This window comes from Bos grunniens, chromosome 10 (genome assembly GCF_055505025.1).
Source record: "Bos grunniens cultivar Pamir isolate PY7600 chromosome 10, Bosgru_T2T1.0, whole genome shotgun sequence".
Taxonomy (NCBI): domain Eukaryota; kingdom Metazoa; phylum Chordata; class Mammalia; order Artiodactyla; family Bovidae; genus Bos; species Bos grunniens.
Window position 1 is genome coordinate 93594232 of NC_141174.1, and position 15841 is coordinate 93610072.

Here is a 15841-nt window from a genome sequence, read left to right on the forward strand (position 1 = left end):
GCAGCACGCCAGGTGTCACTGTCCATCATCAACTCCCAGAGTCTACCCACACCCATGTCCATCGAGTTGGTGATGCCATCCAACCATCTCTTCCTCTGGCGTCCCCTTCTCCTCCTGCCTTCAATCTTTCACAGCATCAGGGTCTTTTCAAATGAGTCAGCTCTTTGCATCAGGTGGCCAAAGTATTGAAGTTTCAGCTTCAACATCAGTCCTTCCAATGAACACCCAGGACTGATCTCCTTTAGGATGGACTGGTTGGATCTCCTTGCAGTCCAAGGGACTCTCAAGAGTCTTCTCCAACACCACAGTTCAAAAGCATCAGTTCTTCGGCGCTCAGCTTTCTTCACAGTCCAACTCTTGGAAAAACCATAGCCTTGACTAGATGGACCTTTGTTGGCAAAGTAATATCTCTGCTTTTCAATATACTATCTAGGTTGGTCATAACTTTCCTTCCAAGGAGTAAGCGTCTTTTAATTTCATGGCTGCAGTCACCATCTGCAGTGATTTTGGAGCCCAGAAAAATAAAGTCAGCCACTATTTCCACTGTTTCCCCATCTATTTCCCATGAAGTGATGGGACCAGATGCCATGATCTTAGTTTTCTGAATGTTGAGCTTTAAGCCAACTTTTTCACTCTCCACCTTCACTTTCATCAAGACGCTTTTTAGTTCCTCTTCACTTTCTGCCATAAGGGTGGTGTCATCTGCATATCTGAGGTTATTGATATTTCTCCCGGCAATTTTGATTCCAGCTTGTGCTTCTTCCAGCCCAGAGTTTCTCATGATGTACTCTGCATAGAAGTTAAATAAGCAGGGTGACAATATACAGCCTTGACATACTCCTTTTCCTATTTGGAACCAGTCTGTTGTTCCATGTCCATTTTGAACTGTTGCTTCCTGACCTGCATATAGGTTTCTCAAGAGGCAGGTCAGGTGGTCTGGTATTCCCATTTCTTTCAGAATTTTCCAGTTTATTGTGATCCACACAGTCAAAGGCTTTGGTGTAGTCAATAAAGCAGAAATAGATGTTTTTCTGGAACTCTTGCTTCTTTGATGATCCAGCAGATGTTGGCAATTTGATCTCTGGTTCCTCTGCCTTTTCTAAAACCAGCTTGAACATCTGGAAGTTCACGGTTCACATATTGCTGAAGCCTGGCTTGGAGAATTTTGCGTGTGAAATGGGTACAATTGTGCGGTAGTTTGAGCATTCTTTGGCATTGCCTTTCTTTGGGATTGGAATGAAAACTGACCTTTTCCAGTCCTGTAGCCACTGCTGAGTTTTCCAAATTTGCTGGCATATTGAGTGCAGCACTTTCACAGCATCATCTTTCAGGATTTGAAATAGCTCACCTGGAATTTCATCGCCTCCACTAGCTTTGTTCGTAATGATGCTTTCTAAGGCCCACTTGACTTCACATTCCAGGATGTCTGGCTCTAGGTCAGTGATCACACCACTGTGACTATATTTTTGCTTATTCACACTGCTTGAGAACAGTGCTTTCTTGATTTTATTATAAGTCAGCCACTGTGACTTTTATTATAAGTCAGCCACTGTACAAATTATTTTTTTTTTGCCTTTTAAAAAATTTTTATTTATTTTTTAATTGAAGGATAATTGCTTCACAGAATTTTGTTCTCTGTCAAACCTCAGCATGTATCAGCCATAGGTATACATATATCCCCTCCCTCCTGAATCTCCCTCCCAATCCCACCCCCTCTAGGTTGATACAGAACCCCTGTTTGAGTTTCCTGAGCCATACAGCAAGTTCCCGTTGGCTATCTATTTTACATATGGTAATGTAAGTTTCATGTCACTTTTTCCATACATTTCACCCTCTCCTCCCCTGTCTCCATGTCCACAAGTCTTTCTCTGGGTCTGTTTCTCCATTTCTTCCCTGTAAATAAATTATTCAGTACCATTTTTCTAGATTCCATAAGTGAAAGTAAAGTCACTCAGTCATGTCCGACTCTTTGTGACCCCCATGGACTATAACCTACCAGGCTCCTCTGTCCATGGAATTTTTCAGGCAGGAGTACTGGGGTGGGTTGCCATTTCCTTCTCCAGGGGATCTTCCTGACCCGGGGATTGAACCTGGGTCTCCCGCATTGCAGGAAGATGCTTTACCATCTGAGCATATATATGGATTAGAATATGATATTTATCTTCCTCTTTCTGGCTTACTTCGCTCTGTGTAATCTAACCTCATTAGAACTGACTCAAATGCATTCCTTTTTATGGTTGAGTAATATTCCACTGTGTATATGTACCACAGCTTCTTTATCCATTCATCTGTTGATGGACATCTAGGTTGCTTCCATGTTCTAGCTATTGTAAACAGTGCTGCAGTGAACAATGGGATACATGTGTCTTTTCAATTTTGGTTTTCTCAACGTATATGCCTAGGAGTGGGATTGCTGGGTCATATGGTGGTTTTATTCCTAGTTTTTTAAGGAATCTCCATACCATCTTCCATAGTGGCTGTATCAGTTTACATTCCCACCAACAGTGCAAGAGCGTTCCCTTTTCTCCACACCCTCTTCAGCATTTGTTTGCAGACTTTTTGATCATGGCCATTCTGACTGGTGTGAGGTGATATCTCGTAGTTTTGATTTGCATTTCTCTAATAATGAGCAATGTTGAGCATCTTATCAAATTATTTTTCTTGTTAGTATTTGTATCATGGTTGCCTTCTACTCTACAAAATATAGATGATTTTTTTTTTGCCATGTAGTGAATGGATGGTAAAGAGTAGGGAAAAGCTATAATTTAGTTCATTAGTTCAGTTCAGTTCAGTCGCTCAGTCGTGTCCGACTCTTTGTGACCCCATGAATCGCAGCACGCCAGGCCTCCCTGTCCATCACCAACTCCTGGAGTTCACTCAGACTCACGTCCATCAAGTCAGTGATGCCATCCAGCCATCTCATCCTCTGTCGTCCCCTTCTCCTCCTGCCCCCAATCCCTCCCAGTATCAGAGTCTTTTCCAATGAGTCAACTCTTCGCATGAGGTGGCCAAGTACTGGAGTTTCAGCTTTAGCATCATTCCCTCCAAAGAAATCCCAGGGCTGATTTCCTTCAGAATGGACTAGTTGGATCTCCTTGCAGTCCAAGGGACTCTCAAGAGTTCTGCAACACCACAGTTCAAAAGCATCAATTCTTCGGCGCTCTGCTTTCTTCACAGTCCAACTCTCACATCCATACGTGACCACTGGAAAAACCATAGCCTTGACTAGATGGACCTTTGTTGGCAAAGTAACGTCTCTGCTTTGAAACATGCTATCTAGGTTGGTCATAACTTTTCTTCCAAGGAGTAAGCGTCTTTTAATTTCATGACTGCAGTCACCATCTGCAGTGATTTGGGAGCCCCCAAAAAATAAAGTCTGACACTGTTTCCACTGTTTCCCCATCTATTTCCCATGAAGTGATGGGACCAGATGCCATGATCTTAGTTTTCAGAATGTTGAGCTTTCAGCCAACTTTTTCACTCTCCTCTTTCACTTTCATCAAGAGGCTTTTTAGTTCCTCTTAACTTTCTGCCATAAGGGTGGTGTGATCTGCATATCTGAGGTTATTGATATTTCTTCCGGCAATCTTGATTCCAGCTTGTGCTTCTTCCTGCCCAGAGTTTCTCATGATGTACTCTGCATATAAGTTAAATAAGCAAGGTGACAATATACAGCCTTGACATACTCCTTTTCCTATTTGGAACCAGTCTGTTGTTCCATGTCCATTTCGAACTGTTGCTTCCTGACCTGCATATACGTTTCTCAAGAGGCAGGTCAGGTGGTCTGGTATTCCCATCTCTTTCAGAATTTTCCAGCCATTTTTTCATGCCAAGAAACAAGGACTATTTCTTTAGTCTTTTAAACCTGCTAGAGGTAATCAGAAATGTGTTGGACTGGAAAGTGCCATATTGGAAACATAAATAAGTACGATAATTACTATATTTCATTGATTCTAAAAAGCCTATTTTTGGTACAGTAACATCTCTAAAATTTGGATACATCATATAATTGGTGTCTTTCATTTATAACTAACAGCATTTTTCCTTAATAGTACATAAAATAATAGTATGTCTTACAATTGATGTCTTATATTTCTTTAGTACATTTTTAAACAATCACTGAATTTTAAGATCTTGAAATAAGAACCACATGTAATTGATTTTGGCATTTCCCTAACACATGATGTGAAATCTTACTATTTTGTGTGTATCAGTAAAGAAGGATTTCTCTTAAAATCTTTAGACTTGAATCTTTGGGTTCTATTAATTTAGAGTGTTTAAAAATTTTTTTTTGTATATTATTATATGGCAGTATAGCCCCTATTTTTTCTTCCATTGACTATATTAAACATTATTGGCATTTAATTACTTCTTTTATTGTTCCCTACTTCTTTTCATAGTTATAGTGTATCTTACTGTTAGGGATTCTTAGATTGAAGTTTCATTTCTCATTTGGAGATGGCTAGAGTGTGTGCTTCACGGATGAGGATAAACTGATTTAAGATAAGCTGATATAGTGCTGCCAGTTTTCAGTTATCCATGCTAGGAGAATGGATAATTGTCATTTGTGAATGATCTTCCTTCCCTTTATTCGTTATTTTATGGCTGGTACTGGTATGTAGCAAAGTCAAACTGGTTTGCATTTTAAAGCTTCACGTTTCCTCTTTAGAGCAGGTAATAATAAATACTGGAAAGGCAAAAAAAAAAAGAAAAGGCAATAGAATATGAGAATTGAAAAGCCTGAATAATACACAAACTGGATAATTGACCTCTGAATGATAAAAAGAAAAAAATGGGCTGTGGATTCATGCATTACTATTGAGCATTGTTTAGATTTAACTTTTGTTCACCACTGATTGAATTAAAGTTTGAGATGAGATGCTCTGTATTTCATTTCTAAACTCTCAACCGTTCAATCATCTCTCATTGTGAAGTCATGAGATTCAGACATGATAAAGCAATAATGAGAAGTTAAAAATCAGGGCTAGAAAAAAGTATATTTTAAACCTGTACTTTTCTAAAAGGGAGAAAAGCAATTATAAGAGTTTCAAGAATCAATAGAAATTGATATTTTATACCAAAGAAATCTTAAGACCTTGAGTTCTGCCCTCCCCTTCATCATGGTACAAGTAAAAAGAAATCAATAGCCCTAGAAACATAAGCTGTTAAAGATCGACATCCAGCAGTATTTTTGATATTTAAGGCATTGCTTCGTATTCTGATTCAGACAGTCTGTGTAATTAAGCATAAGAAATTGTTTTTAAATATAAAATTGTTTTCTTTTTAGTCTCCATATCTTTTATATATTTCATTTTGAAAACAGAATAAATGTTACGTATGGGTTTAAAAATAGTTCTTTGTATGGTTTCTATCTAGTTAACTAAGACATTTTAAATGGTCCTTTCTGTTAAAAAGATAAGTAGTTCTTTATTAAAAGTTACTAATGGACTCTGTCAGACTCCATTAGGCCAATTTCCCATCTCCTAATCTCTTAGCTCCTGCAGTAGAAGATGTAATCAAAAGATTCTGCAGCAGGTACTGAGTATGGGAATTGTCAGAGCCAGTGAGGACAGTAGCTATATATGAGGCTTTGAAACTGAGTGTGAGAAATTTGAACTTGATGCTCAGTTTGGACTGTTAAGGGAAGTGTTATATGACTGAAGTAGGGAGATTATATGGATCTCTATAGGGTAAAATTCAATAGAACAGAGACTCTCAGGGCCAAAGTATTAATAGTTTTTGTGTCCTCAAGTATCAGTTCTCTACTTTTCTCCCAATGGCGCACACACAGCTCACAATGTTTACTTTAATGAAGATGTTTAAGGCATGCCCAGATTTTTGTGAAAATATGCTAACAATCTTGCATGGAAGTACACATTTTCTAAACACCATAGCTGCTTGTGGAGTACCACTTATTAATGGTTATTAACCATAACCAGATGCAGTTCATAGCTGGCTCTGAATAATACTACCTCCTTCTCTCCCATCCAGAAAAGCAAACTTTTGAATTCAAGTGAATAAAAAGTGATATTAGAAGAACAACTTGGAATCGATTTTGATTATTTACACACTTGTGTAGTACATTATTAACAAATCAGTTGACATGGTTAAAATGTGACTGCTGTATACCACTGTGTTGGGACACTGCTTGAGAACAATGCTATATTGATTTTATTATAATTCAGCCATTGTGATGAATAATCCTGTACAGATTATTTTTCTTGATAGTGTTTGTATCATGGTTATCTTCTACTCTATAAAGTATAGATGGTTGGTTTTTGATCTGTAGTGAATGGATGGTAAAGAGTAGAGAAAAGCTATAATTTAGTTCATTACAATTCTTTTTTTATGCCAAGAAGCAAACTTACCTTTACCTTTTTCAAGAATATTCATTAAAAAAGCAAAACAGAAACCAAACTTTCCAAACCAAAAGACATGAAAGGGAGATGGGATATTTATGTGGAAAGACCACAGAACTGAGAGGAACAAAGGAGAGATACTGGCTTTAAATATAGTAGAGTTAAAATATCTAAATACCTTTACCTAGAATATAAGGAATCTAAGGACAAGATTCCTTTGGTCTACTCCTGGGATATCACTTCCTGTCACTGTAGCTTTTCCTCAGCTTGGTTTCATGTCACTTCAGGGTTTAATCATATAATTTTAAAGGAAGGACTTTAACGATCATTTATAGATCTCCCTTATTCTTAGTCTAGCAGTTATAATTCTCTGAATGGTCTTATTCATTTTTGGATTTGCTGTACCTGACACAAAAATTAGAAAGTATTCTATAAAGATTTATTAAGTTGGCTTAAAGAACTTAATGTACATTGATATTAGTAAGTCAGAATGCTATTAATAAAGTCGGGTAATTCTTTTTTAAAACTTTTATTCTTACTTATTTGACTGCGTCAGGCCTTTGTTGTGGCATGCGAACTCTTAGTTCTGGCACGTGGGGTCTAGTTGCCCAACCAGGGATCGAACTCAGGGCTCCTGCACTGGGAGCAAGGAGTCTTATCTACTGGACCACCCGGGAAGTCCCTAACGTCTGATTAGTCTTAGTAATTTTAGCACTTAAATGTCATCAGTAATTTTTTGTTTTTCTTGACCTTTTTTCTCTAACCAGATTTGCATCTGCTGGTGATGATGGAACTGTAGTTGTGTGGAATGCCCAGGTGTGTATTGATTCTATGTGGATTATCTAACACAGACATGACTCTATAGTTGAGTATGTATTCATAAACATTACCTGGAGATGAGACTGCATACCAGTAGACTGAGCCGAATTAATGTTTGAAAAGGGCTGCTTAGGATGAATCCATTTACAGTGAGGACCAATGTTTCATATATAGTTTTTAATTTAAGATTTTTCCTGAGAAACAAATGCTAAATTATGGAAATAAATGTCTTAATTTTAATTAAGCAAAATTTAAGTTAGCAGCTATGTACTGATTCTGAAAATGAATCAGGTGTTGATTTTTGTGAGAGACAGTTTTTTCCAAATTGACAATTTTTTCTGAATTTTTCTAAATTGTGCATAATTTAGACAGCATAATATTCTTCACATGTTTCACTTTAATAGTAATGTAATAAAAGGTTTATTTTTAAAAAAATATTTAAGGCTTTACCAAATTTCTCTAGGTCCTCTCTCCCTAATCCTTGGATTCTCAAAGTATTCTCTTGGGAAGCATTTATCTCCTCACCCTTGTTTGGATTGTTACCTATTCTGACTCCATCAGATCCTCATTTTTCAATGGCTTTGCCTGTGATGGACACAGTTTAACATTACATTCATCACATACATCATGAAATCCTGCAACCTTGGAGAGATTTGAAATTTATGTTACATTTTCTTTGCATTTTTGTATTTACTACTTGGGAAGTCAGAGACTGATGGATGAAGACATTGGATGGATGGAAATAGCTGTTGATGTTAAATAGAAATAGAGTCAATACTGACTTTATGAGTGGTTGATATATTATTGGGCATCTACATCCAATTGTTACTGTTTGTTGACTTTTATTCTGCAGTGTTACAGGATGAGATAATAAATACTTGGATAATGAAGACTCCCTATATTTTCCCTGCCAAGTTACTGATATTTTATACTTAATTTACACAATTATAATCTTAAAACCAAATGGAAAGTGTATTCCTTAAAGTTTCCTATAACAATCTGTTATTTTCTATTAGAAAATAATTAAAATTATTTAAGCCTACTCTTGTAGCATCTGTTTAGATTCTATTGCTTAAATTATAAAATCTAAGTAATTTCAGATGGAATGTATGTATTTTCTACCTGGTGGTTTTGCTTAATGTTGTCATTTAAGATTAAGTTATAAGATATAAAGTACTGTTAACATTTTTATTGATATTTCAGACAGGAGAAAAACTTTTGGAACTCAATGGACACACTCAAAAGATAACAGCTATTATTACATTGCCTTGTTTGGAAACTTGTGAAGAAAAAAATCAACTGATCTTGACAGCTTCTGCTGATAGAACAGTCATTATATCCTTGAATCTAGAACCAAGTGAAATAGCTATGGTGATCCAAGGGACCAGTACACACATTATTAGACTTTATCCTCCTGAGGCCTGTCTGTACATTCATGATTTAGCAAAAATGGTTTTGTTCTAGCCTTCATAAGACGCTTCTTGAAAGTATTAGGTGTCTGAAAAAAGATTGGAAGTAGCAAGTTAAGACTTATTGTTGATGGAAACTCCATAACTAAAGCTATTCTTCCCAGCTTTATATAAAATTACAAAAGATGAAGGAAATGGAAGAATGTAGGCTTAAAAATATTTATCATCTCAGTTTGCTTTTCAATTTAGAGAAACAAAGATGAGTTGAACCGGAGAATAATTCACATTTTCTTATACGCTTATTGTACAGCAAAAGAAACTTAATGGTCCCAACCCATAAGAACCTTCTGACAATCCAAGTCTGGCAGAAAAGTGAATTAGCATGTGCTCAGTGTTTTATATGGAGAAGGCAATGGCACCGCACTCCAGTACTCTTGCCTGGAGAATCCCATGGACGAAGGAGCCTGGTGGGCTGCAGTCCATGGGGTCGTGAAGAGTTGGACACGACTGAGCGGCTTCACTTTCACTTTTCACTTTCATGCATTGGAGAAGGAAATGGCAACCCACTCCAGTGTTCTTCCCTGGAGAATCCCAGGGACAGAGAAGCCTGGTGGACTGCCTTCTATGGGGTCACACAGAGTCGGACACGACTGAAGCGACTTAGCAGCAGCAGCAATGTTTTATATATTTAGTATTTTAAAACAATTAAAAAATGTAAATTACCTTCCCTCCTTATACTTTTAGTTGAAAATTTAAGATGTAACAGCCATAGTAAAGTTTTATAAATTGCATGTATGTGCCAGGCATTGTTCTGTTTTGCATTTACTAACCCATTTAACCCTTATAATAAGTATTTTTATTATTTTCATTTATAAATAAGAAAAGAGAGGCACAGAGAGGTTAAGTAAATGGCCCAAGTTTGTGCAGCCTGTATAGGGCCAAAGGCAGTAGTAGTCTGACTGCAGAGTCAGTGCTCTGAATCACTGTGTGATACTGCTTTCATAAAATATTTTTCTTAAACAAAGTTGGCCTTTTTATATTTGTATGAGGAATTTAATCTGTGAAGGCTATAGCTAATCTTTCATTGCCTTTTTTTTTTAAGTGTCATAGAATAGCTTTAAAAAGTCTGTGCTTATCTGAGAATTCTATTCACATAACTTCAGGTGTTAGTGAAGTTGAGTTTTGGAGTAAGCCCAAAGGTGTAGGTGTTTCTTAGGCTTCTATAGAACTAAGACATACTTTATGACACACTTTAAATAAGCTTGTCAGCTGAAGTGATTTTTAGACAGATTGCCAATAGGTGGTAGAAATTCACAAAAAGATTTAGGTGGAGATAAAATGATACACTGTGGTGATGACAGTGTTGCATAATCAGGGGCATAAAATGCACTTTAGTATGTTTAGGTCACAGTAGCTTTACTACCATTGTTCTATTGAGGCACATGTTATTTTATGGACTGAAGCTATTTTTTGTTTGTTTTCCATATCAGTATAATCTCTGCAAAAATAGAATATAAAATTCTTTTTATTAGACTGCTTCTTAAGTACTAGAATACTATTTAGCTGCTAAGTCACTTCAGTCGTGTCTGACTCTGTGCGACCCCATAGATGGCAGCCCACCAGGCTCTGCCGTCTCTGGGATTCTCCAGGCAAGAACACTGGAGTGGGTTGTCATTTCCTTCTCCAGTGCATGAAAGTGAAAAGTAAAAGTGAAGTCGCTCAGTCATGTCTGACTCTTCTCGACCCCATGGACTGAAGCCTACCAGGCTCCTGCGTCCTTGGGATTTTCCAGCAAGAGTACTGGAGTCGGTTGCCATTGCCTTCTCCTATACTATTTAGAGATAATTGTTAAAATTACTATTACAGGACAGACATGGGTAACTGGGACAATATCAGTATAAACTTTAACGGTAAATGCTAGTAGAGAGTAATTTCCTTTGCTGAATGACTTTTCTTGTTAAAAATAATTTCAGGTTGCTTTGTTAGTAGTTCCATTTATTCAGATGAATTTTAAATTTGTCATGCTTGGGTATTTGCTGTTAACTAACTTCATTAATTAAATGCTGAGGGTAGATTTTTTTTGTCAAATTATAATCTTAAGAGTCTATATATGTGTGTGTATATACATTTATATGTAAATATGTTCTCATATAAAATGTATATCTTACCGTAGGAAATGGTATGAAAAATTTGAAAATCGTTATGTTCCTTAAGTCAAACTAATCTTGGACCTTTTATGAGAGGTCTTGAAATTATTTTAAATATGGATATAGGTATTTGGTTACTGTCTTCTTTGAATTAAGATAACTAGTAAAATCATGCCAGGCATGTTGAGGGAGCTTTCAGTTAATGTTAATTAATGGATGTGATAGTTTTTAGTATGAGTATTTTATGTTCAGTGTTTATTAGATTATGGTAGACTGTTTTGGAGAGTAAAATTTAAATTTTTTATAGTTGCAATATTTAATGCTTATAAAGATTTGATATTCAGACCATCCATTCTGTTGGTATTTTCAAATGGTTTTATAGTAAAATTCACATCAAACTTATTTTAGATTATAAGCTTGCTATGCTAAGTTGATTTTTGTAATAGTATAAACACAAGGTACTTTATGCTTTGTATATTTTCTACAAAAATGTGTAATATTTATAATTATTAGAAAAGTTATCTCATAATTTTTTGAAATTCTGCTTAGAAATTATTTCTTAACATAAATTTAGGAATGGGATTGTGATACTGGTAGACAAGTTCAGAAAGTGTCATGCTTCCAGTCTACTGTAAAGGTAAAATCTTAATCAGATACTTTATGGTAATAATCTTTTTATTTCAGAAAAAGTTATCTAATGATTTAGATGAAATTATCTTTGTAGGTTTTAAAAATTATGTCTTCTGCACATACCTACAGCTATTTGATTCTTCTAAGACTAGATTTTGGGGAGTATGTATATTAAATGCTAGAATGTTTGAATTTTAAATTAGAGCAAGAGATGAATCTCTATAGTAAGATAAGGAAAAATGTAGTACCTAGTATGTTTCTAGTTGGAGAAGGCAATGGCACCCCACTCCAGTACTCTTGCCTGGAAAATCCCATGGACGGAGGAGCCTGGTAGCTGCAGTCCACGGGGTTGCTAAGAGTCGGACACGACTGAGTGACTTAGCAGCAGCAAGCAGCAGTGTATTTCTAGTTGGTAATTCTAGGAAGGGATACTACTTTCCAAGTGATATGGCAGTAGCTAGTCTTTTTTTGTTGTTCTTTGTTTTAGCTTTAAACTTGAAACACGGAGCTATTTGTGCCTCACTATGTTTTCTGTAAAATCATAATTTAGTAGTAGTTACTTATTTCCAGAACAAAATCTTTTGTGGCTTATTGGTGGCTGGCTACTCTTAGGTTCATTTTATAAACATACTAATTGGGGCTTATTATTGATAGAAATTCTGCTACAGATTGGAGAAACAAACTTGGATAAGACTTGGTTACTTGCATTCCTATAGAAGAAATTACCTTAGGTGGTCTCAGAAAGTGCTACTGTTTTTCAGTAATTTAAGCAGGCTTGGGGAAAGATACTAGTAAAGTGAAATAGTATTTCCTCATTTACTTTGAAGATTACTGATCTCTTGAAGGGAAAGGGTATCAACTTGTGGACATATTTTAAAACCACTGAATGCTTGAATTTCTAAACTGATAAATATTTTGCATGAATTTTACAGTGTTTAGCTGTTCTTCAGAGACTAGATGTTTGGCTCTCTGGTGGGAACGATCTGTGCGTGTGGAACCGAAAATTAGATCTTCTGTGTAAGACGAGCCACCTTTCTGATACAGGTAAAAACAAATCAAGGTACTTGTGAACCATGTTAGACACTAAAATAAAGACACAGTGAATCTTCAAAGAGACTTTGCATGAATACAACAGTAATATAGGAGCTTTTCTTTTTAATTCTGAATATAAGATGTAGTCATATTTTCCAATTCAGGTGAAGGGTTGTGTGAAATATATTTCCATTTCAAATTGGAAGGAAAAGATTTTCCCTCTTTTGGCTTCTTCACCCCTTCTAACAGAATTTCTCAAAAGTGAACAATAAAACCCTTTTCTTACATGTTCCTGGACCATGTCCTAAACTGAGTTTACCTGGAAGCAGATCTTTATGACTTTACAAAAGTATTTTCTTCATTTGTGGGGTCATCAGACTTTGCATAGAGTCCTAAGGATGCCCTCATTTTACAGTTGGTTTTACTAAGGAAATTTCATTCATGTGAAAATGTAAAAACAGAATTCTGTTTTCTCAGAAAAAAATCAGTTTTGACTTAACATTGGTATCAAGGAACTTAAAGAATAAAAATTTATTCAGAATAAAAATATTTAAGTATAAATGAGTAAATTTAAATGACAGTAACCTTAAAATGAGCTGAACTGAACCTTAAAATCATGTGATCCACTATTAACTATTTTTGTTTCTAAAAGTAATGAAACGAACCCATGGTCATCCTAGAAAGAATACAGGCATACCTTGTTTTATCGCACTTTGCTTTGTTTGGCTTTGCAGATGATGCATTTTTTACAAATTGTTTGTGGCAACTCTGCATCATGCAAGTCTCTTGGCACCATTTTTCTGGAAGCATTTGTTCACTTTGTGTTTCTGTCAATTGTGGTAATTCTTGAAATATTTCACGCCCTCCAACAGCAAAAAGAATGACTACCTGAAGGCTCAGCTAATTGTTAATAGTTTTTTAGCAATAAAGTGTTTTACAATTAAGGTTCATACATTGTCTTTTAGACATAATACTATTGCACATTTAATAGATGACAGTATAATGTTAACAACTATTATCAGTTCAGTTCAGTTCAGTCACTCAGTCGTGTCCAACTCTTTGCGACCCCAGGCACTGCAGCATGCTAGGCTTCCCTGTCCATCCCCAATTTCTGGAGCCTGCTCAAACTCATGTCCATTGAGTCAGTGATGCCATCCAGCCATCTCATCCTCTGTCGTCCCCTTCTCCTCCTGTCCCCAATCCCTCCCAGCATCAGGGTCTTTTCCAATGAGTCAGTTCTTTGCATCAGGTGGCCAAAGTATTGGAGTTTCAGCTTTAGCATCTGTCCTTCCAATGAATATTCAGTACTGATTTCCTTTAGGATGGACTGGTTTGATCTCCTTGTAGTCCAAGGGACTCTCAAGAGTCTTCTGTAACACCATAGTTCAAAAGCATCAATTCTTCGGTGCTCAGCCTTCTTTATAGTCCAACTCTCACGTCCATACATGACTACTGGAAAAACCACAGTTTTGACTAGATGAATCTTTGTCAGAAAAGTAATGTCTCTGCTTTTTATATGCTGTCTAGGTTGGTCACAGCTTTTCTAACAAGGAGCAAGCATCTTTTAATTTCATGGCTGCAGTCACCATCTGCAGAGATTTTAGAGCCCAAGAAAATAAAGTCTGTCACTATTTCCATTGTTTCCCCATCTATTTGCCACAAAGTGATGGGACCGGATGCCATGATCTTAGTTTTTTGAACGTTGAGTTTTATGCCAGCTTTTTCACTACTGTTATAAGCAGTGGGAAATTAAAAAATTTGTGTGACTTGCTTTACTTTGATAATTGCTTTATTTCAGTGGTCAGGAACCAAACCCAAAATATCTCCAAGGTATGCCTGTTATTAAAGCATATTATTGTTGTCTTAGAGTAGTAGGAGCCCTGTGAGTTGAATTTACACTTCTTTATTGGAACTAGCTTATCTCCACATGGGTATTATAAAATACTAGAAAAATAATATAATGTCTTAATAAAACTAAATCCCTATCTTACTAGGATTTATAGTTTAACTTCTTAGTTCACCACTTGATCACTAGTAATCTTGTTTGTAGTGGTAAAGAACACCCTGCCAATGCAGGAGACATAAGAGTATGCGGTCAATCCCTGGGTCAGGAGGATCCCCTAGAGGAGGGCGTGGCAACCCACTCCAGTATTCTTGCCTGGAGAATCCCATGGACAGAAGCGCCAGGCAGGCTACAGTCCATAGGGTTGCAAAGAGCCAGACATGAATGAAGTGACTTAGCATGCACGCACACATGTTGTAAAATACTGAAATCAGGGCTAAAAAAGGACCTTTTGCATGTTAATGGAAATAATCACCTGTTATTGCAATTCCCCTTCCTTTGCAAATTAGCTTTGAGTACTGTACTTTAAGTAGTTACAGTATTGCCCTGTTTATCAGTAAGAGATAGCAGTAACCCTTGAGAAAATTGGTTAGAAAGCTTTTAAAAGACCTTAAGTTGCCATTGGTGAGCTTTTCGTGATTTGGATTTTCCAAATTACCAGATGCCAAATAGTTAGCAGTACTAATAGATCCTTACTTTATGAAACTCCTTTCACTAAGCCTTGCTTGATTTATGGACTGGCAGGGCTTTTAGGAACAATTATTATGTATTTGGAAATAAGCAAAAATAATCTTAGTATGATAAAATGGAAGGAGCCTTGGACTAGAAAACAGGACATCCATGCCCTTTCCATCACTATGGTCTGTGATTCTGTGCATTAAGTTGCTACTTCTGGATTATTGAGTTTACAGTAATTTTATTTCATAAATAATCAACATGTTTTTGACAAGCTGTTTTCTGCATCTGGAATTCTCTGCTGTTCTCCCTCCCCCTGCTCTCCTCTCTCTCCTACTTCTTTATCCTGTACACTGCTGCTCCCGTTTCTCCTCCTCTACCATCAATGCCCTGTCCTTGACCATGGAAAAATATAAAACATACTGGTAAAACCTATGTGGAAGAAAGATGTTGGCCAGAAATACTCCCCAAGTGGGAAGGTAAAGCAGATGAGAATATTTTCCCAATTAGCATATGTGTTATGAATTACTGTATAAAAATTACATATATTTTTAAGGGAAAAGTTAACTTTAATTAACAAGTTTTGTGCCAACACATATGGTAATTCTAAATCTAACACGTGAATTCTTTAATTTTTGCTGACAAAAGTGATAATTATAACATATATTACAGAAGTTGTGGTTATCCTAAAATCATTTCATGATTCAGCTATAAAAAATGTACTTAGCACTGTATGCTTAATAAGTGAAATGTAATAGAATGTTGAATCTGATTATTCTAGTAATACAAGGAATTTTGTAAATGTACTGATCGATTATAAACATACTATTTGAAGGCCACTTTCTTAGCTGTTGACTGTTGGCTCATTTATTTGCTGCCAGGGAGTTCACCCAGGCTTCTTAAATTTACATTGAGGAAAAATGCCAA

The 15841-nt window shown here is 36.3% G+C and overlaps 1 protein-coding gene across 15 annotated transcripts in view; it reads left to right on the forward strand.

Annotated features, from left to right (window-relative positions):
- WDR41 (WD repeat domain 41) overlaps positions 1-15841 on the forward strand; it is a 47600-nt gene that overhangs the window by 13446 nt on the left and 18313 nt on the right. For all 15 annotated transcript variants that reach the window (XR_015135522.1, XR_015135520.1, XR_015135523.1 and 12 more), the window contains exons 3-6: positions 7127-7175; positions 8382-8513; positions 11309-11371; positions 12297-12408. Coding sequence is in view for 4 of the 15 variants with exons in the window: in XM_086323163.1 (XP_086179289.1) it covers positions 7127-7175; positions 8382-8513; positions 11309-11371; positions 12297-12408 (356 nt within the window). In the remaining 11 variants the exon portion in view is untranslated. The remainder of the gene's footprint in view (positions 1-7126; positions 7176-8381; positions 8514-11308; positions 11372-12296; positions 12409-15841) is intronic.